At 38.4% G+C, this 22,720-nt stretch overlaps 1 protein-coding gene and 1 long non-coding RNA gene across 4 annotated transcripts; one reads left to right on the forward strand and one right to left on the reverse strand.

The window, feature by feature from the left end:
• Window positions 1-2,013: 2,013 nt before the first annotated feature.
• LOC148976914 (uncharacterized) lies at window positions 2,014-3,649 on the reverse strand. Of its 3 annotated transcripts, none has more exons than XR_016145847.1 (4): window positions 3,011-3,649; window positions 2,438-2,491; window positions 2,169-2,274; window positions 2,014-2,041 (listed from the first exon to the last, which is right to left on the reverse strand). It is a non-coding gene; the product is annotated as an uncharacterized LOC148976914 (long non-coding RNA). The 3 variants fall into 3 exon arrangements; XR_016145849.1 differs by having other exon boundaries at window positions 2,022-2,041; window positions 2,169-2,238; XR_016145848.1 differs by lacking the exon at window positions 2,014-2,041 and having other exon boundaries at window positions 2,049-2,238.
• A 1,651-nt stretch (window positions 3,650-5,300) lies between these two features.
• zc3h12aa (zinc finger CCCH-type containing 12Aa) lies at window positions 5,301-21,115 on the forward strand. The gene is made up of 6 exons (XM_039651290.2): window positions 5,301-5,452; window positions 7,000-7,433; window positions 10,248-10,387; window positions 14,079-14,313; window positions 14,408-14,514; window positions 17,799-21,115. The coding sequence occupies exons 2-6, from the start codon at window positions 7,090-7,092 to the stop codon at window positions 18,704-18,706; spliced, it is 1,734 nt and encodes a 577-aa protein (XP_039507224.2). The 5' UTR covers window positions 5,301-5,452; window positions 7,000-7,089; the 3' UTR covers window positions 18,707-21,115.
• Window positions 21,116-22,720: the final 1,605 nt, after the last annotated feature.

Raw genomic sequence — 22,720 nt, forward strand, 5'->3', positions numbered from 1 at the left:
AAAAATAAAACACTCACCTAAGTACTTTTTCAGCTGTTATTGCATTTTATTTTAATGTCAGTTTTGCAGAGGCAGGGTGACTATGAAATCCTGTAGATTGCTTAGATAAGTTTTAGGATATATTTTTGGAGGGAAAAGCTTAGTGTTCATGTTTTGAATGGGTAGTAGGACTGGCTTTAGCGGCTCTAACTTAACTTTTCAATATCATTCATCTGATTATGGACATCTCCTGATATTTATTTTTGCACAACAGAGAAAAAATGGGAACCTAGTGTCGGAGCTGCATGTACCCCAAACACACTGTTTGACCATTTTAAACTTAAAATGACAAGAAAAAAAGCAAATGAAAACTGACTAACTGCATTGTATATCAAATGAGGTGGAAGCAGAGAATGTCCGATTGTATTGGGTTAGCTGTGCACTGTGATTGGCTCATCGTGTTTAAGGGCGTGGCTTAGCCTTTGGTCAATTAACTAACAAAACACTTGTAACTTCTGTTACGACTATTCAGACATCAATTAAGCATGGCTTAATTGTTAAGCCATGTTTTTATTAAACAATAACAGACGACAAAAATGTGTGAGGGTGCGTGTGAACAAGAAAAACAAAAACCAGGGCTAAAGGCAGATGTTTAAATTATTAAAAGTATTTTACTTTAGGAGAGAGAGCCTGAAAATATGAATATTATACATATTAAAACTATTTAAAGAAACAGCCATTGAACCAAGGGCAACAAAAACAGTTTTTTCAACAAGAAAAATAAAAATCACGAGGCCACTTTGCCAGGGGGAGATGAGTGATCCATTGACCAGACTGCCAGGGGCCATAGAGGACCTAATGGAGCAACTCAGAATGGAAAAGGAGAGAAGAGAGGGTGTTGCGCAACAAAACAAAATAATACATTAAATGAAAAGTATATCCCAAAAAATTGATGAAATAGAAGTTGCAATAAAGATAGCGATTCATTACCGAACTCAGTAAGCTGTAACCTAACCCGCTAACTAGCTAGCAGGCAGTGCTTGAAAATTGGTTGAAACAACCAACATAAAATATAAATAATTACACTGTGCATGCATGAAGACCAGTATAACAAGCATCGCAATAGGGCCTCTGATACAATATAGACAGTTGACAATTCAAAAGAGGTCGATATTTCAGAAACGTACCTCTCGAACAACTCGACGGCCAAATGACAGTGTTTGGAAAGCACCGCCATTTTTTACAACGGAGGTCTATGGGAGTGTCGCCACTTTTTCTCTCAATGGCTCTGGCCAAAACTATTGAAAAAAATTATATTTTTGGTCATAGCACCCAAAACTAGTTTTATTGTTAAAAACTAGTTAAAAGTAGTTTTAATTTTATTTATACTCTTATACAGTATGCAGTGAAGTCCAAGGTTGTATAATGACCATTTTGTAGTATGATAATAAAAACTAATAAAATAAAAATGTGATACTTAAGTATGACCCATCGTGTACATCATATTCAGTCCGTATAAGGGTGTGATATATATATATATATATATATATATATATATATATATATATATATATATTGTTGTTGTTGTTGTTGTTGTTTAAAACACTAAACATTGCATGTTTATTAGCATTGGAAACATTTTTGTTTGGTATCTATTAGTTACAAATGGTACAAACAAATAAAGTACAAATAAACACTAATATGCTTTACATACAAAGGAGGAAACAACAGATGATGACCGTAATATTGTTTCCTGGTCTTTATTTAGACCTGAGGGGAATCACATGAGACACAAATCACCCGATAATGTCATTTCTCAAATACATTTGATGCTTATCTCTCTCTCTCTCTCTGTCTGTCTCTCTCTCTCCCTCATAAGTGTAATATAACCCGCAGTTGCTTTGATAAAAAAGCATTATGTCATGATCATAAAATATGATATAAGGTACGTTTATAAAAACACCTCCCATATGCAGTGGCGGTTCTACTTTGAATTACACCCAGGGCGAGACACCCTTCGAGATTTCAACCAATAGCTGCACCAATTTGACATCAGAGCTGTCTGAAGGAATAATTTAGCAAATATGCAGAAATGTATATGAGGAACAAGAATATGTGAATAAGATATTGTATGTCTAATAATTGCATCTGTTAGCAAATGTTTGTTTTACTTTTTCATAGTAACCTACCATGAGTTTTCGTTTTTCCTCGCTGGTTAGCTGTCTGTTAAGCTGTTGAAGCGGAGTCGTTTTTGGAACTCTGAATGTCAGACCAAAGAGAGCAAGACATCATATTCTATACAAACAAAAAATTTGAAAATTTTTAAAATTTAAAAAAAAAAAAAAAATCAATGCAGCAGCTATTTTTGTTTAGAAGAACACACTTACTTTTCTCTTACATTGGGAAAGGAATATTTTTAGGACAGTAACGTTATATGGATACTACCATTGCAACTTACCTCTTATTCAAATCAGTGACAGATCTGGGGCTGGTAACTTAACGTTAAGTTACGCTGGAAAAAAAAATTAAAACATTTCACATGCTTAGGATATCATTTTACTATCATTGTTAATTTGTCATCTCTAACGTTAGCCTTGTAACGGGCTAAAGCTTGAAATGTCCACTTTTAAACCAACAAATTCGAATCGACAGTAAATATCGTCGCCGGTCGGTTTGGCCCCAGAAAACCAGTAAAATCGACATTTTTCCACACACACACACACACACACACACACACACACACACACACACACGCACACACACGCACGCACACGCACACACACACACACACACACTTTTAAAATCATACGATGGCAGACAGGAAGACACTTCTTCCATCATACCAGAATGTCAACGTTACAGTTAAGCTAATCTCCGGTTAAATTAGCAAGCTAACTCGCTCAGGTAAAGGGCAAGGCTGTGGAATTATTCGACATATTTCTGACAATTACACCCAATCAGATTAAGTAGCCTATGTATAAGATGGTGTATTAACATAATAACAACAATAGCATGCTAGCTGGTTACTTACCAAGAGTTGAAAGAGGAGTATTTTTTAAAATTGAAATCGACGATCTCTCTGGCAGTGAGCAGACGTGTGAGTGAGGGCGGTTATGCAAATCTTCTACTTTTCCGCGCGATATGACCAGGATGTGACGTCTTTTTGTAGTCAATTTGTAGTCGATGATGATCATTTTAAAAATCAGCTTCAATGTCAGATTAAATTTACCTTTTATAGTATATGCAATTATAGTGTCTGCTGTCATTTTAATCAAGAACTGAATTAAACTAGCTAGGATTTAAATAAAATAAAAATGCAAAATACATAGACCTACAACTTTCAAGATCGGTCTTTTAGATGTTGAAAATTAGTCGCATTGATTTACAGTGAGTAATAAATATACTTTTTCAGACATCGTTTTGATATACATTTCACATCAAATTGACGTTTTAATTCCTGACATCAAATCAACATCGATTTAATGTCAATGATATTGACCTGAGATGTAGGGACAAGAAAAAACATGTCAGATTTATACCTTTGTTTGGCCTCTTTACAACCACAAGGTAATAATTACAAAATATAATGAAAATATTCATATTCATGCATGTTATACATGGTGGTCAAAATCTTGACTATTTGTTGATGTCAAATTGACGTCAAGGTGCCCGCTGGGCAACCAACCAACCGACCAAAAAAAAAAAAAAAAAAAACTAAACCAAAAATAAAATCACATTCCGTTCATTTGAAAAACACAGTTAATAGAATCCAGTTATTTTGCTAGATTTATCTAACTTTAAAGGGAGGAAGTAACCATTAGCGCATTGGTTATTGCTTTTGTAGCCCTATGTCACTCTTAAAATGTCAGAGAAAAGGACAGAATCAGAGATTATTTAGAAAATAGAAAATTGTACTTTGCATATTATTGGCTACTATAAAAACACATAAAGTTGACCATTATGTAAATTATTTTCATTTCATGAATATAGTGACCAACATGATCACACACAGAATCTTGTTCAAAAAGCCTAATACACAATGAAATCAATTCACCAAGTTAATAATATTAAAGATTTGTTTTAAAGGAGTGTCTTTTATCTTACCTACTAAACTTAAAAAAAAGGTTAACACAAAAGATTTAAAAAATATATAAACCTCATATTTCAGCATTCAATCATCTCTATAAAAAGAATGAGTCAATAAAGATACATTCCTGACATTTATAATGCACAGTAGCTGATCTTTTATTATTAATAGTAAAATTCGGACCGATTTGCCCATGGCTGTCGTTGCTATACAACCATGCACTGCGCTCTCCACAATGGCAAAGAAGTTTTAGTAGCGAATGTATTTCCACCACAGAAAAACGCTTGCTGAAGCTCTGCTAAAAGATTTCTTTACGGAGAAGAGAAAAACACCCAAGTGTTTGGGTGCACGTGCACTCCCATGCTGAAAAGATTATGAGCGCGCCTCCCGCGAGCGCGTAATGAGCGCGCTTCCCGTGCGCCTAATCGCCTATTTGAAATAACGACCTCGAGCGCGCAAAAGACGCGATACGTGAACTAATCAAGAGACCCCCTTCCCCTTGATATCGCTTCTGTGCACGGCACCTTCTCCGCAAGCAGGGGCGCCATTGCCAATAATTGAATTGAAATGATACAAAATAGAAAACCTTAGCGGGACAGAGGATTTTTTTTAACTGCTCGTGCCGCCCCCCATGTGACATGAAGAGATGCCGCCCCGGGCGACTGCCCGGTTCGCCCGTGCCTAGAACCGCTACTGCCCATATGATCACATTTCGTTTTGGCAGGTTTCACACACATAAATGTAAATTTTATGCAAAAATTTTAATGCAAAAAGGAAAGTTGGAAAAAAAATTCCAACTTATTTCAAGATCCTAAGTTAATTTAATTTATTGTATACCACCCTGTCAGTTGGTTATATGTATCAGTGATATACATTGCTAGCTTAAAATGATCCCAAAAATAGATGCTAATAAGTATCTGAGAATTAGTATTGTAATTAATGTCAATTATAAACATAATAATAACAACACAGAAAACTCTCTGTCCGAGAATCAGATTCAGCGATGACTGATCTTCCACATTTACAGTTTTACCAAAGCCTGGTGAGGAAAAAAGATCAATCACGAAAAAGGACAAATAAAGTGCTAAAACAGAAATAAAGGAGATGAAGATGAAAGACAGAATAAAAAAATCTAACAGAAAATGAATTAAGTTGAGAAAATAGGAATATAAAAGTAAACTAATTCATGTAAAGGTGATAATTTGCCAGTGTAATCCTCTCTCTCTCTCTCTCTTTCTCTCTCTCTCTCTGGGGAGGAGTCACACCTGAAACAGGAAGTACAGTAAAGGTGTTACACTGAAACACGTCATTGAACACCAGACCAGTTCTTCAAAATCCTCACAGATGCGCGTTATCGATCACTGGACTCGTCATTTGGGGAATATGGTAAGTCTGGGTTACTCTATTATATAAATGGTGTTTATTGACAGCTAAAGACAGGTAAACTCTGTCATTTGTTTACGTGACAGCAACGATTTATTATTCTTATTTTAAAACTAGCTTCCTCAAGTATTAGTATTAGTATTACTGTTAGATAAGTATTAAACAAAAATCCAGCCGGTGTTTTTACCGAAGAGGCCGGAGAAGGCGAGCACGAGCGCGCGCGGTTGACAAGAAGCGTAGAGTTTAGTATTGTTTGTTAAATGTATAGTTTACTATTGTTAAATGCTCTATATATTGTCTCTTATTTAATCAGATAGACAGGCTATCACTGCTTCAGCGTAGAAAGTTCACCCCTACTTTATCACTGCATCAAATCCCTACATTTTTAATTTTGCTCCAATTAGTGAAATCGAATGCAAATTAGTCGAACATAATTAATAAAGAGGAAGACAACAAACTGATTTTGCCTGAGCCCCTCACACAGTCTGGGAGTGGATTTCAAAGCCATTTTCTACACGTCCAAATATATCAAGAAAGACAATACACATAAATTGAACGTATATTTAAAATAAAAGTTAGCAAAATAGCAAGTCAATGCTGCTTTTCTAAGTACAATCAACTAAGCTGTTTGAGTCGTAACTTAAATGACATTAAACTGACTTGACTCTAACTTATCACTTAACTTATTTTAATGAGTTAAAGTAATGTATACATGTTGTCATGATCTATCGATAATATATCATTCTTTTTGCATCGTGTGTATTTTGCATGCACTGGAGCATTATGATAAAAAAAAAAAATCAATTCTATCTTTATCTTATTTATTTTTTAATTATTGATGACTTGAAAGAATGGATGAATTCATTTATGAATAATATCTGTGTAGGCATATATATATATATATATATATATATATGGTTAGGGACAGGTGTGGTTAGGGACAGGTGTGGTGGTATGGGTAGGTATCATGGTGGGCAGAGGTGTAAGGGAAGGATCAACTGTGTAATTACAAATGTAATTACATGAATTAATTACAGCTGTAATTACATGCAGGTATTTTCAAAATATAAGTACAATGTAAAAACATGTATGTACACAATAAGTCCAATGTATCAAAGTAGTAACTTCAATGTAAGTACATAGTACTTAAAGCCACTTAATATAAAGTGAGACCTGTCAATCTGACTCTCTCTCTCCTAAATCAAGATAGACACTACATGTATATTTAAAATAAAATGAGCAAAATGGCAAGTTAATGCTGCACAAAATTAAGTACAATCAACTTTTGCATCAACTGTAAAAGTCATTTATGTAATTGTTACATATTTAATATTTAATATGTGTATTTTGCATGCACTGAACCATTGTGATTTAAAACAAAAAAAAAAAAACAATTTTATGATTGATGACCTGAAAGAATGAATAAATGAATTTATGGAGAATATCTAGTACAGGCATCTATATATATAAGATAATTTATGTAATTATACCATGTTTAATTAGAATTCATAGCATTCATTTTAAAGAGCATTTACTTGTTGCTGTTCCAGCCTGATTCGAAAGCGAGAGCAACATGTGTGTGCAGCACACGGACGACACAGGGGCTCCTCCACTGAAACACACCCCCGTCAGACGCCAGCATGCAGCAGTCGAGGTGTTTCCAGCATCCGCCCGCGAGCCTGAGCCGGGACACACACGACCTGCAGACCAAGGTGGACTTCTTCCGTAAGCTGGGCTACTCTCCGGAGGAGGTGAAGGCCGCGCTGAGGAAGCTGGGACTGGGGACGGACACCAACGCTGTGCTGGGTGAACTGGTGCGGTCCGGGGCGAAGACCGTGCCCTCCTCCAGCTCCGACAGTGATGATGGCTTGCCCCAGTGGGGGGGGAGCTCATCCCGGGGTCAGGGGTCAACGCCGGAGGACAACAGTGAGCCTGAAAGTGACCTGAAGCCGATAGTCATCGATGGCAGTAACGTGGCCATGAGGTGAGGAATCCGCTCGGCTTTCAATAGTCTTTCCGTATGAATTCTCTTACTCTTTAACAGTATCAACAAGTTGCGGTTACAAAGGGAAGTACTGGATGAATGAACTTTTCCCAAACTGTGCAAGGCTTTTACTTTTTTTTTTATAAATGTCGGTCCACCTCAGATTGTTGTAATCCCTTAAAAAAGGGAATATCGCCAAATACTTGCATAAATGCACATGCAAAATGGTTGATGGCTCATTATTTGTATTTGTATTATAATTCAGATCAAAAGTAGAAAGTAGTTTGTTTATAGTAGTTACCACTTCCCATGCTGAATTGCTCACGTTGCCTCAGGGCATTAACCTTAAACCTGCTTCTTTTGAAAAGCTTTTCACTTCCTCTTTGTCCATGTCTTTCTGTTCTCCAATATGCAAATACTATTTAACCTTTTCACATCCAGTAAGATAGGTCTACTCGACATACCCAGTGACATTTTTGGTCACGCTTTCTGCAAATGTCACAGTAGGGAATTCTGTGGAAGAGATTTTTCCCTGAATGCAACGCTTTACAAAGACTATATGTGAAAGGCTGCTGATGCATTGATATTTGTTATAACAACATGACGTAACGAAAATTGCAGTTTTGTATGTACGTCATCATTTCCATCTCGGTTTTCTTTATCAAACATCTCTGACAGGCATCTTTCAGCAAGTGCGGTGCGCATTCCAGTTGTCTTGTAGTTTTCTGTTTTGTGGTTATGCAAATCAGCGTGTGTTTTAGCTTGCTCCGACATGCATTATTTCCTTAAGCTATTCCAATTTCCAGAGCGGGAATTAATTATTTTAGGTTCATCGGGCCTTCTGAGTTCGATCATGATACTCAATTTGACGCACACTCACAACATTTCATCATGCCGATTGGCCTCTGCTGATCCTGCAGCCAATGAGATTCTTGCTCAACATTTGAATGGTGTGGTTCAGTGTTTGTGTAAGCGAGTCCTGCAGTGTGTTGAACCCCTTCACCTCCCCAGCTCCACCTGCCCTAGCAGATCTAATCTATCCAAATACAGTAAGATTTGCAGTAACAATAACATGCTAAGACTATTAATTATATATATATATATATATATATATATATATATATATATATATATATATATATATATATATGAAGAGTTCAGATGCAAAAGCCTCTTAAGTGCTATTTGAAATTTTCTTCTAGAATGATCTAGATTTTATCAAGCTTTTATATTTAAATTCAATCATTTTACTTAAATGACAATTAATAGGTCATCTTCATTGCCATTTAAGTGGAATTACTGAACTTAAAGCTTGATAAAAATGATCATTCTAGAAGAAAATTTCAAATGGCACTTAGGAGGCTTTTGCGTCTGAACTCTTCATATATATATATATATATATATTAGCGGTGTAACAGTACATGTTTTCGTATTGAACCTTTTCGGTTCGAGGTTTCCAGTTCGGTGCGCATACAAACCGAACGATTGCTTGGACCATTTTTCCTGCCGACAAGATTCGCGCTGGCGCGGCCACCACAACGTTGCGCAACATCATATGGCAAGCGTAATGACAGCAAAACGAAACTGCGCTACTCGTTATGTGCTTCACGGATCGTTTATCAGTTCGGACCAGCAACATCTGTGCAGCGCGAGCCGATCGCGATCGAGCGACACTGTTACTGCACAGAGATCCAGTAAAGAAAACATTTGAATTCGCCACTGAAGTGATAACATCGCTGCGAGATCTAGTGACAAACATTCACATTTCTCTACGTTATTAACCGTAGATCTCTATTAGATCAATCAGCGCTGACGTGGAAACCAGGAGAAACATTGTGCCGTGAATGAACTAGTAATACTTTACGTCCACAGACCAGCAACATTCACCATGAATTTAATATAGAAACACTAACTGTAACCAGTTTGGCTGGAATAGTAAAATGCTTTCTAGTACTTCACACATCTTTTTCCAGCACTTCAAAACTCAAATATTATATAAATAAATGTATATTTAAAAGTTATTTTTGTTCATCCTTCAAAGATAACTCCCATTTATAAACCTGAAAGTTTCCAGATGTTGGAAAACTCAAACCTATTTAAAAAAAAAAAAATTTTTTAACAAATTTTCTTTCTTTCTGCTGTATCGAAAACGTACCGAACAGTGATATTTGTGTACAGTTACACACCTAATATATATATATATATGTGTATTATTTATACATGCACACATTCAGGTTCACACAGGACTCGGAAGACACTTGTGAAAATGTTTTTTAATCTGACACGTGCATCTTAGAAATGTGACATTCATGGTGAAAAAGCAGCAGTACGTGACCAAACCCCAGAGGGACCTTAACGTGTGAATAGACCAGCAGTTTAACATGCATATTTAATGATTTGTGCCATATGCCAGATTAATACAGAGAGAGAGGAGAGGAGAGAGAGAGAGACCCACCCCCAAAAAAACCAAAATATGTATATATATATATATATATATATATAATTTCTTTTTCTTTCTTTTCTTCATGTTTTTTGGGGAAAAAATAGAAAAAAAGGCACCTCGTTAACTTTGCAATTGGAAAAGCACGTATGGCTGTTTATCTGACAAGAAAGGAAAAAAATAGGAGGTGAAGTTGGTCGGGATGTAGTACAAGAGAGAATTGAATTTGAATTTTTATATTATAACTATGCAGACTATTATAAAGAAATGTTGTGCTTTGTTAGAGATGCTGAATGCATTTTTGCTGTAAAGTGAATGTTTGTTAATTTATTTTTAAATTACTCTCTCTTACTGTCTCTCTTGTTCTCTTTCAGTCATGGGAACAAGGAAGTGTTCTCATGCCGAGGGATTGAGCTGGCAGTTAACTACTTCCTTGACCGAGGACACAGAAATATCACTGTGTTTGTGCCTTCCTGGAGAAAAGAGCAGCCCAGGCCTGATGTACCTATTTCAGGTAGAGACACTCCCTCACCACCTCTGGTAAAAATGAGTCATCACGGGTGTTTTCGCTTTTCCGAGAAACCAGTCTATCTAACTGCAGACTGAATGTTTGGGGCCAGGGAGTTTTTCTCTAAAGAAATCCACACTTGCATTGAATGGATCAAAAGTGATAGGCAGGTGATTAAACTTTCTATTCATCGGTTTACACAAAAATATGACTACACATTTCTTTCCAAAAATATCTTGCTGACCCCAAACTTTTGAGCAGTGTGTGTGCTTGAATGAAGTTTATTTATATTATCCACTGGCAATTGTTTTTTTTTTTTTTTTGCTTGCTTGTTTTAAGCGTGAACTTCACTTTGTTATATTTTGTAATAATGATACCAAAAAATAACATCTCAGCTCGTCGTATTTTCAACTATTGCAGCATTTTGTAAAAATGTAACTGTTCTGTTCAATAGTTTGTTGCAAAACAGTCCCTCTGTACATCTTGGTACTAGTACAACATGACCTTTGATTTAGGACTTTAGAAACACTGATGTTTAGTTTAACAGCCCTGAGGTGTTGTTGTAGTTGATGATAATGTACTTGTTTATGTCCCTGGTCTATCTCTCTTCTGTTGTGAACGCCCCTGCTCGGATTCCTCAAGTCAATTCTGGCGAGAGAATAACAAAACTAGGATAATAAGGAAGAGTTAAGTTTCCTGCAGGTCTCGCTTGGGAATTCCCCACCAGGAAGTTCAAGAGCTTTCCCTGTTGCCACAGTTTGACGCTGAATCTTTAATCCAGTGCCTCTTTCCTGTTTCACAACTGATAGCCTGTGTTAGATCTAAGGGGTCTTGTGGTTTATAACTTCCCCAAAGCAGCATTTGATATGGTCACTTGTGGTGGATATTAAATGCTAATGGAGGGAAATAACCTTTTGTTTTGTATCTGTAATGTAGAGAATCATTATTTTTTTAGCATTTATGTCATTAATTAAGTAAGTGCACATTGATCAAGTACACATGAAACAGGACATGAGTCACACGATTGTGACAGCATCTTAAAAAAACACTTAAAGTGTTTAAGTTGAATATTTTTATTCATACAGTCATAATTTTTTTTATTTGATGGTGGTGTGATCCTTCTGTCAGCAATTGGTAAATAATGTCTCATGGCAAGAGGAATGGAAATCGAAATCCATACTTGAGGTCATATATATATACATACATATATATATATGCTCACAAAGGAATCCAAATATATATATATATATACTGTATATAACAATGTATAACAAATACTGTATATAACTATACAGGTATATATGTATGGGCAACTCTTAAAGAGACAGCTCTAATATTCCTGCTGCCGTCTCTATAATAACACTAATCAAACGACAAAAGACAAAGAGAAAATTAACTCGTTCTTTACCGAATAAAATTTGTAATGTATATTTTATTTAATAAGTGCAGTATTATTGGACATTTGATTACATTTTTTGTACCTGAACACTGAAAATCTTAAAACACTGTATTTCAGTCGTATCTTTGTTCAGTTGTATCTATAAAAACTTTTTCGGATCGGGCGGTACAGCCCAAAATGACATACTTTTACAAATATGAGAGGTGTGGTCTTTTTTGCCGTCCTCCTCAGATTCCACTGAAAACAGTGATACCCGTAAACACACAGTCAAAGGCCAATGAAATCGATGTTGTTTGGCGGATTCACGAGCAACAACCAATGGAAAAATTGCCGATGGAGAAATAATTTTCTTAATGGGAATCAGGGGAAGGTTATCAGGCCATATTCTAGTGAATCGGAGGACTCTGTAGCCTTGCAAGGGGTGGTACTATATAGTAAGGGATATGACGCAAACAGCGTCGAGTGGTGGAGACAAGCGGACAGAAAGCGGACACGTCGAGTATAAATAAGGCTTTACGGAGCGAGAGCGCGCTGAGATTCATTTGAGAGAGAGAGAGACAGAAGAATTATAATATATATATATATATATATATATGTAACCCCTCACGCCCGGGTCCAACACGACCCGCTCCGAGCGGGCCTCGAACCCGGGTCTCCGGCATGAAAGTCAGGCGCGCTAACAAGGAGGCTAAAGACTGCAGCCCCTAGCATCTGTCGCTAGAGTGCCTATTGAGATCGGGGAGTGAGGTTTACTTGCACAGCAACTACTAGCTGGCCTCCGTTACACTCACCCCCCTAAACCTCACTCTCATCCGGGTCACGGCACCAATGTAACCCCTCACACCCGGGTCCTACTCGCCCCGCTCCGAGCGGGCCTCGAACCCGGGTCTCCGGCGTGAGAGTCGGGCGCTCTAGCAAGGAGGCTAAAGACTGCAGCCTCTAGCGTCTGTCGCTAGAGCGCCTATTGAGATCGGGGAGTGAGGTTTACTCGCACAGCAACTACTAGCTGACCTCCGTTACACTCACCCCCCTAAACCTCACTCTCATCCGGGTCACGGCACCAATGTAACCCCTTCACACCCGGGTCCAACTCGACCCGCTCCGAGCGGGCCTCGAACCCGGGTCTCCGACATGAGAGTCAGGCGCGCTAACAAGGAGGCTAAAGACTGCAGCCCCTAGCATCTGTCGCTAGAGTGCCTATTGAGATCGGGGAGTGAGGTTTACTTGCACAGCAACTACTAGCTGGCCTCCGTTACACTCACCCCCCTAAACCTCACTCTCATCCGGGTCACGGCACCAATGTAACCCCTCACACCCGGGTCGAACTCGACCCGCTCCGAGCGGGCCTCCGGCGTGAGAGTCGGCGCGCTAGCAAGGAGGCTAAAGACTGCAGCCTCTAGCGTCTGTCGCTAGAGCGCCTATTGAGATCGGGGAGTGAGGTTTACTCGCACAGCAACTACTAGCTGGCCTCCGTTACACATATACATACAATTATAGCATTATTTATTTTTTTAGCTCTTATATGATGGCTTGCAGTAAACGATTTACGGTGGAACAGGCTCTGGAACAATTATTGGAGAGTGACAAGGAGAAAGCATTGCTTGCTTAGAAAATTCGAAGCATTCCTAAGAAAAATGCCTGGGGCTATTTGTAAATAAAGTTTGTTGTCTACACATTTTATTTAACAATTACATAGGCCGTGACAAATATATGTTTTGTTAAAAAACTGTTCACTATTGTTGCGCGATTTTCAGAAATAAATGACAAAAATCGAATTTCCGTTTTTGAAATTCTATATTATATTGTACATTTTTCACTCATACTTCCTTTAAAAACACATTACATGCATGCTTATGTTAGCTTAGGGTCTTCTGAAGCCATAGATACCAAACACATAGTGTTCCAGCTCCATTACATGTAGTTTATAAGCCCAAATGTAAAAATAGAGAAAAAGGACCAACAAGGGCTTAGTCCCCAGAGAGTGTTTACTTGTCTTTAATAATGCTTGAAGTTTTCATTAGTCTGGTTAGTAGTTTTTCCAATGGTATTTTTAAACCTCAAGCAAACGCTCCTTGTGTTTTAGCTTCATGATATTCAGCTACATTTAAATGTTTTGCAAAAAGACTAAATGTCAATGATATCTATGTTTTGTTTTTTTAACCATATTGGAATCCAAATTAAGATTAGTCATTAAAATTCAAACAATCTCCAACCCTATATGGCAATGAGAAATACAGCCTCTATTCCTAAAAATTGTCTACAAAAACAATCAAATTTGCACTATTTCTTTATTTCCAGATCAGCATATTTTGGAAGAGCTGGAAAGGAAGAAGTTTCTCGTGTTTACACCTTCACGGAGGATTGGAGGAAAGCGCGTGGTCTGCTATGACGATCGCTTTATTATCAAGTTAGCTCATGACCTGGATGGCATCATAGTGTCCAACGACACGTATCGTGACCTGCAAAGTGAGCGTCCGGAGTGGAAGCGTTGCATTGAGGAGCGATTGCTTATGTACTCCTTTGTAAATGACAAGTATGTTATGACTTCTAATTCTTCTAATACTTTTGGTAATATGTCATCGCATTCCTATGCATTAGTCTAACCATCATAACTCCGTCTTGCACAGGTTCATGCCGCCTGATGACCCACTCGGCCGTCACGGACCCAACTTGGATAATTTTCTTCGGAAAAAAACGTTGTTGCTTGACCACAAGCGCCAACTCTGTCCATATGGTAAATATTTATCACTAAGAATCCTGTTAATGTGTCAGTTGTGTGCAATTAATAAAAACAAAATATAGACCAATAATAAATTACAGGCTTTCCTTTAGCCCAAACAGTGGCGTTGGTGCTTGCAACACATGGGTGATGCGTTAAATTCACAGGGAAAGCAAGAACTCATAAGAATTTAAAAATGAAATGAAACATAAGTTGCTTTGGATAAAAGCGTCTGCCAAATGCGTAAATGTCAATGTCATAAATGGATGTCATCAATCATGCCCATGACTCATGACACATGTTTGATAATAAGGGATTTTCCTGCCATCATAGACATTGAAGCCGAATGTAACACTCTGTAGGCCAGTGATAATCTTGAAGGTGAAATCTGTTCAATGATATGGAAACAAAACAAACAATATATTCACTATTCAAAGGCTATAGTATTTAGTGCTAGTATAAATTTTTCCAATTCGGAGGGCTTTTCTTATACCGACCTGCACTCCAATCCAGAAGGGGGCGTGTGCGGTAATGCAACACAGTTTGCTAACAGTAAAAAGCAGAAGAAGTGACAATGATCGATTTGTTTACATCTCTCAACCAGTGTTATTCTCTCAACAAAGATATTATTCTCAAGCTGTTTTATTGATATCTTACTTAGCATTACATTTACCTCAGGCATTTAGTGTCGACAGCAAGTTTGTTCACTAGAGAAATTAACTATGTATTAGTATAACCTCACTTATTTGATTGTAGATATTTAAAGAACTCAGGATAGCCACCTTTCGTTATAGTCCAACACACTAGAGAGGCGCTACACATGCTTTCAATTATTAATAAATTACTAACAGGTTAAGACAGCCACTGTGTAAATGATTATATTTCAAAAAAAAAAATTGGAGTAGAAAATTAACTTTATAATTAGATTTAGAAGTCAATGCAAAACCCGCCATATGTGCAATTTACACTATTTATTATTTTCTTTGAGTGTTGATTATTGTATCTAAAAGATACATATATATATATATATATATATATATAGCAACTACATTGAATAATTCGGGTTCTGTTGTTAATTGTAATATTTAATATTACCCACCTTTTCGAAAAGCCCTGCTCTGATTGGCCAGCGGTCAATGTTTTTGCTCCTCAACATAGTGAAATCAGTCACCCAATAGATTATTGAGGGTGGGCCAAAGCAGCTAGTAGGTGGGAATTGTGCATATGTGTAATATGATGACGTAGCAAAGTAGCAGAAATAATCCTAGGATTACTAGCAAGGCATTTCAGACATGTGTTTTTTTTTTGTTTTCTTTTTTCTGGATAGATTAACCTCCTTTAGTGTGGACTTTGTGCTTTGTAAATTTGCAGATCCTTTACATGCACAAACAGCTATACTCCAGGAAAGGAAAGCTAAAATAATAAAGCATAGGTGCTCTTAAAATATTTAAGGTCACTACATTTTTTAATCAATTGACAGCCTTAGTATTTGACCTAACCCTTTATCAGAGGTCTTCAGTCCAGCTCCTGTAGTTTAGCTTCAACTTTAAACAAACACACCTGAATCAAAGTCTTCCGGATTGCTTGAAAGCCACAGGTAGGTGTGTTGGAGCAGATTGGAGTTGAGCTTTGCAGGACAGTCTATCTCCAGGAGCAAGATTGCAGACCTCTGGCCTCTATAGCCGCGTTTCCACTGGAATTATCCGGAACAATTTGTCCCAGGAACTGTTTTTCCCCCAGACCAGTTGCTGTCTGCTTTTCTACCACAGTCTAAAGTACCTTGAAGATTAGACAAATTAGTCTGGTGACATAAATACAGGTGGTTGGACTGGGAACGCCCCATGGTGTGAATTTAGCTCGTGGGGGCAAACATTGAAATACATGCGTCAATCATGCTGAATAGTTGTTGTGTTGTTTTCTGTGCTGGTGTGAGCCTCCAGGGACTTGTCATTTTTGAGATTACTGTGTGAGTAGATCCCTGTGTGATATAGTAGTGCGTGTTAAACTCATAGGCAGTGGGACAGATTTGTCTACTTCCCTTACGAAAAATAACGATAGTAATCCAACAAGATTTGTATTATAATACTTCTATGATGTTTGTGATGTCCGCTGTAGTACTTCTGTAGTTTGTCCCAAAATACTACAGTATTCCTATAGGATCACTATAATATTTTATCCTAAAATACTGCAAGATTCTCATTCACATTAGCGTTATCACCTGAAGATTGGCTTGATGGGGCAATCGCTACGTAATGACGTCAGCCGTGAACCTGACAGCACAGTCCCTCGGCAACTTCTTACTACTGATCACCATTTTATAAAAGTATTAATAGTCAATAGTGGAGTGAAGCATACGTACAATTGGTAAGTGACCAGGTTTTATGGAGTTATAGTATGCGACATATGATTGAGTTATAGGCTAATGATACTGCTACCGCGATGTCTTACCTGGAGATTTAACCAGATAACAGAATATATCTGGAAACGACTCCTCCGGCCATTTGGTTGGGTCATTGACCCAGTTTTAATTAAATGAGGGCAATCATATCCTATTGCAGTTAATTTTGCAATGTATTCTTGCCGGTCGGCAGGTGTCAATGCCTTGCAATAAGGCGTTTTTGACATTCAAATACACACGATGTTCGCTGTGTTTTCCCCCACGCCGACTCTGCCCTCAGCAACCCCCAACTATGACTAGTTGCCGACTGTATGTAAAAGATTGCGTGCTACTTTACAGTTCCTGAAAATGTACAATATTTAAGCTTAATAAACCCTGAACCTCGTCATCTGGTGGTTAAAATAAAATGCTGCATAGAGTCAACAAATCAAAATGCGGCATTAACTCAACCAATCAGCATGTTCTGCGCCCAAGTCCCACCCCTGAAAGTTCCTGAACTTTGAAAAAGTACTACCTCTCAAATATTTACCCGGAACTTCATTTAGACCCTGGTTCCTGCAGTGTAAACACCCCGAAAACCAGCTCAAAGTTCCTTATGTCAACACTCGAAGTGAATGAACCAGGGTTCCTCAAATCACTGCTCTGCAGAGTTTAGCTCAAATCCTGATCAAACTCGCCTACCTGTAATTTTCTAGTAGCTGTGAAGACCCTGATAAGCTTGCTCGGGTGTCTTGCTTGTTTAGGGTTGGAGCTAAACTCTGCCTGGCGTTGGGTCTCCAGGACCTGGACTGAAGACCTCTGATAGGCTTAGGTCAAATACTAGGGCTGTTAATTAATCAAGGGTTGGATTTGAAGAACCCTGAAATAGACCTTATAACACTTTTGTCTTTTTACCCTTCAGGAAAAAAGTGCACATATGGGATCAAGTGCAAGTTCTACCACCCAGAGCGCACTAACCAGTCACAGCGCTCTCTAGCCGACGAGCTTCGAGAGAATGCCAGACTGTCTGGATCTAAAGAGGACAGCAGAATAAATGGGAGAGGCATGCACCCAAGAAATGACCCCAGGTTTGAGTCCAGTTCTCCCTCCTTGGAGCAAGAACTTGAACAGAAGCTCAGATTGGAGCCCAAGAGCTCCGACAGCAGGGGTGTCATGCTCAATAACTGGGATGATATTTTGTCCATGAAAAAGCCTTTAAACAGAGCCCCAGTGGGACAGCACAGTCCTCTGGTTGACAGAACCAGTCTGCAAACACCTTTCCCAACAAACCCTTCGTCCATTTTCAGCTCAGACTCTGGGCTTGGATCCTATGAAAGCCTGTTTTCAGAATTATCCCAGAGCATTGACGACTCGCATAGGATGAGATCAAGTCATCCACCGTTGTCTGGTATCCCTACCACACCTGCAAGCGGCCAGCGCTACTACGACAACATGAGCCCTTACTCCAACTTTCATCCCAACTATAGTGCCTACAGCTCCCTACCTCTTGCCAACCCTGTCCAGAGTTACAGTCTTCCAGCTTATGCGGGCTGGTCTTACCCTCTCTACTTACCACAGGCGAGCAGTTTGCCCGAACCTTTACCCTGCCCTAGCTCTCACAGGTCTTCCAATGACTACGGAAGCCAGCAGCACTCAGGCATGCCACAGCCCAGCGCTTTCCAGGAAGAAAGAGAGGAGGTTAGGAAGAAGCTTCATGCAATTTTTAACCCACATCATGTAAACAAAGTTATGGAAATATTCCCACAGCTGAATGACGCACAACAGCTGGCTGCAGAGATTCTTAAACTCAAGTCCAGGGGAGACTTTTGATTTCTTTGAAACTTTGGGACCACGAAAAGGGCAATGCATGAATAGTCTCTCAAAATAATGAATCATGTCAGAGCCGATAACTTCACGGGAAGTGCTCCGACATGTAGATCTTTGGCAACCCAAGTTTGAGTCCAGACTGTCTTTCACCTTTCCCGATCCTGTCCCCATTTCTCTCCCACTTGCTGTCAGTTCTCTGTACCAGGGTTGTCCAAACTCGGTCCTGGAGGTCCACTGTCCTGCAGAGTTTAGCTCCAAATTGCCACAACACACCTACCTGGAAGTTTCTAGAATGCCTAGTAAGACCATGATTAGCTTGTTCAGGTCTGTTTAATTGGAGTTGTAGCTAAACTGAAGGGCAGCGGGTTCCCAGGAGTATGGGTTTAAGTCTTAAAAGGGACAACTGTGTACCATGTTACCCCTAGCTCAGTGGCCCTCCATGAGCAGGATTGGACACCCCTGTTCTATACTATCCTATCTCATTAAAGGAAAAATGGCAAAAAAAAATAAAGAACACCCTGCCCTTAAGTAGGTCTTACTCTCAGAAAAGAAAATGCCCAAAATGTTTACCTTTATGGGTACAACAGCTTGTCTCCAGGGCAATACCCTTAAAGCAGAGGCCTAGGGGCCAGTCGTGGCCTAATGGTTAGAGAGTCAGACTGATAATCCAAAGGTTGTGGGTTTGATTCTTAATACTTGCAGGAAATTGCTTGGGTACCCTTGAGTAAGGCAATAACCCCAAATCGCTTCCCGGGCACCACCGCAAAAAAGGCTGCCCACTGCTCCTGGTGTGTGAGTACGGGTTACCATACTTGGCCTTCACATGTCTTCAACCCTGCACCTGGGGGCTTCAATGCTTTATTTCCAACCTGCTTCAGCACACCTTCCTGTCTATTTACAAGTGATCCTGAAGAGCTTGATTAGCTGGTTGATTAGGGTTGGAACTAAACTCTGCTGGAGAGCAGGTCCCCAGGAGCAGGGTTGAAGACCTCTGCCTTAAAGGGACAACTGTGTTCCGTGTTACCCCTAAAAGTTCATTGTGTTACTTTAAGGGTACATGTTACTACCCTAGCATACTAATATGTACCATTTGGGTGTAGATAAGGTGTGATAGTGTAGCTTTTCTGTTTTTTGAAGGTTTCTGACTGGGGCTCTTTAAAGTATCAGAAACCCAATTGACTTATCACATAGTACATGTGGTAACTACGTATGACTACAAAGTCAAATGTGTGTCTAGTTGTTTTTAAAGAGGTTGATGCACATTGCATCAATTGTTGCTCCCAACGTGCAGCAAACTGTACCTTGTCTCAAATGCTGCAGGTTTGGTTTGGACAGAAGCTGAAATGTAATTTGAGCATTCTGTAAAGTTAGTTGTATATTATTACATTCATTAAGGGCAAGCCCTGTTTTCAATGTTCAGAGTAATTTTGTTCTTAAGTCTGCACCTAATCGTTCATTCAATTCTACTCCATCACAGAATCACTTTAAATGGCAATAGATGTGATGTATCCTTGTCTCCTGCAGACGTTTTATCGTACTTGTGTTTCAGTTGCTGATAAGTTTTTATATAGTACTCCAGTTGAAGCACTACAATTGGACTGGATTGCATTTTCTGAATCTTGCCACAGCACTGGACATCATATTTAATTGTGCTTTAATGTTACATGTTTTTTATCAATCTGGTTCAGTTATGTAATGTTGAGCTTGTGGATTATGACAATTTGAATGTATAAAGGACATCTCACATATTTCCTGCTATGCAAAATTGACTTCATTCATCTCAATGTTCAAACATCTGCTCCTAAACAAGAGAATAGTGAATTATTTGCACTAATCGGTCCTGATTTACGTTTATATGTGTGTCAAAAGATGTTAAAGCCTTGACATAAAAACATATCAGAAAAAAAATAGGCTTTAGATGTGTCAATTCAACATAATGACGACATCATTATTATTATTATTATAATTATACTGATGTTTTATCCACTATTGTCGAATTAGCATATAGTTATTTGTGTAATTTGTATCACATTTGCGTCTTTGATATGCTAGTATCTATTTTTACTGTCAGTGTGCATGAGTTTGTCCAGTTTCATGTTTTCAGAGGAGACAGTCTAATCTTAGCATCTGTTTGCAAAGATGTCCCATCAACATTAGCTTGGGTGCATTATGTTGTTGTCATTCTGTTTAATGTTTCAGTTCTAAAAATATCATACTCGGCTGTAACAGCTTGTCACGTTTAGTTCAAGGTATCCAAGTAGCAACGTGCAACATGATTATTATCTGCCAGTGCCTTATAATCATTAATGTGAACAGGAATTAAGTTCTCAGAATTGCATTGGCAAATGCTATAAAGATGTACTTCCTGCTCCTTGTCCCTTCAACATTCATTCAAATAAAATGATAAATGTGTATTTGGCTTCTTTTTTTTTTGGTGCACATCGCATTGATATCACAAATTAAAATTTAATCTTAAAGGTGAAATGACCAATTATTACACACTGACCACTAATAAAACATAGAGAAAGGAGTAACAAAAAAAATATATGTGTGAGAAAATCTTGAGACAGAAGCTGTTCCCATCCAAAGTTATGAATTTAATTTATTCACAAAATTGGAATATCACACAAAAACATCTGCAAATAAAGCAGCGTCTCCATCCCATGTGTTCAAGAGAACAAAATCATCACTTCCTAGGAAATTGTTGCAAAATATCTGTAAACATTCATTAAAATAAAATGATAAATGTGTATTTGGCTTATTTCTTTTTTTTTGGTGCATATAGTTATGAAATTAGCATAAAGTCACAAATTAAAATGCTATATCCATTTATATATAATTAAATTGAAGTTGTTGCGATTGTGGCTCTTTCTCCATCATCATTTATGAGTGTCTCAGAGCGTCTAACGAAACTCCGTAAACGCTGTCATGCTCATCGTGTGGTGTTCCAACCCGATCTCACGGGAATTCGTACGAATTTTACGAGGTGGCTAATTCTCAACAATTTGTACGACCTCACTCGTACGAATTAGTACGATTTTGCTAAATCGTAAATATTTTACGAATTAGCCAATTCGTATGAATTCGTACGAATGACCTACCCCTGACCCCGCCCCTAAACATAACCGTCACGTGGGTTTACACAAATCGTACGAATTCGTATGAGTGAGGTCGTATGACTTAGTATGAATTAGCCACTTTTGAATCACTGGTACGAATTCGTAAGAATTGGTCGTGAGATAGCGTAGGGTGTTCGAGATCAGGGGCAGAGTGCGACCAAAAAACCTAACGGGAAAATGTTTAGGCTTTTTAGTGATGTCATAGAACCCTTGCAAAATTATTTCGAATAGATTAAGAAAGCCACCGCTACATCTATGGTTAGATTGATTTGTTTAGATCCAGTAAGGTCGTGTCATAGGCGTATTTTGGGGTGGTCCCCACCACTTTTTCTCAGGATCGATATTGTCTCACATCACTTTTTGAAACATTGAGGCATGGGTGTACCTAATACAAATAAATAAATAAAACATCTCCAGTTAACTAGCAGAGCATTAATTTAGTTCGCTATTAAATAAGAGATCTAGCGCTAAAATCTGTTGTTTTTTTAAACCAAGCCGAGCGCTCGTGTTTACTGCAATCAGTGTCATGGATACAGTTCTCTTGTCTTCACTCGGACGCGCTCTTCAATCTATCACCGTTGCGGAGACTCTATTTATATCACAAATTAAAATGCACACAAACGTGTCCCTGCTTGATATAGACTTTTATAGACGATTGATATAGACGTTTTGATGAGAGAGGAAAAAAAACATCGGATTAGTGCGGATTAGAACACGTAACCTCTGACACTCTTGGCAAAAGATCTGCCACTAAACCATTGAAGAACTCAAAACTAAATTTGCGGATTGATGGATTTAATCCTCGAAACACTATTAGACTCTCCCAACTCTCCCGATTGCCACTCCGGCCCTGTTCGGGATCACACTTGTGTGTGTGTGAGACGCTTCTTTGACTCAG

This window comes from Pimephales promelas, chromosome 12, assembly GCF_988280905.1.
Source record: "Pimephales promelas chromosome 12, fPimPro1.hap1.1, whole genome shotgun sequence".
NCBI classification, from domain to species: Eukaryota; Metazoa; Chordata; class Actinopteri; order Cypriniformes; family Leuciscidae; genus Pimephales; species Pimephales promelas.

Bases quoted from the DNA above. Each gene is read 5' to 3' on its own strand.
- zc3h12aa (XM_039651290.2), top strand. From the start codon at position 7,090: ATGCAGCAGTCGAGGTGTTTCCAGCATCCGCCCGCGAGCCTGAGCCGG. The intron at 14,314-14,407 runs GTATGTTATGAC...CGTCTTGCACAG, and splicing joins TACTCCTTTGTAAATGACAA to GTTCATGCCGCCTGATGACC. The intron at 14,515-17,798 runs GTAAATATTTAT...TTTACCCTTCAG, and splicing joins GCGCCAACTCTGTCCATATG to GAAAAAAGTGCACATATGGG.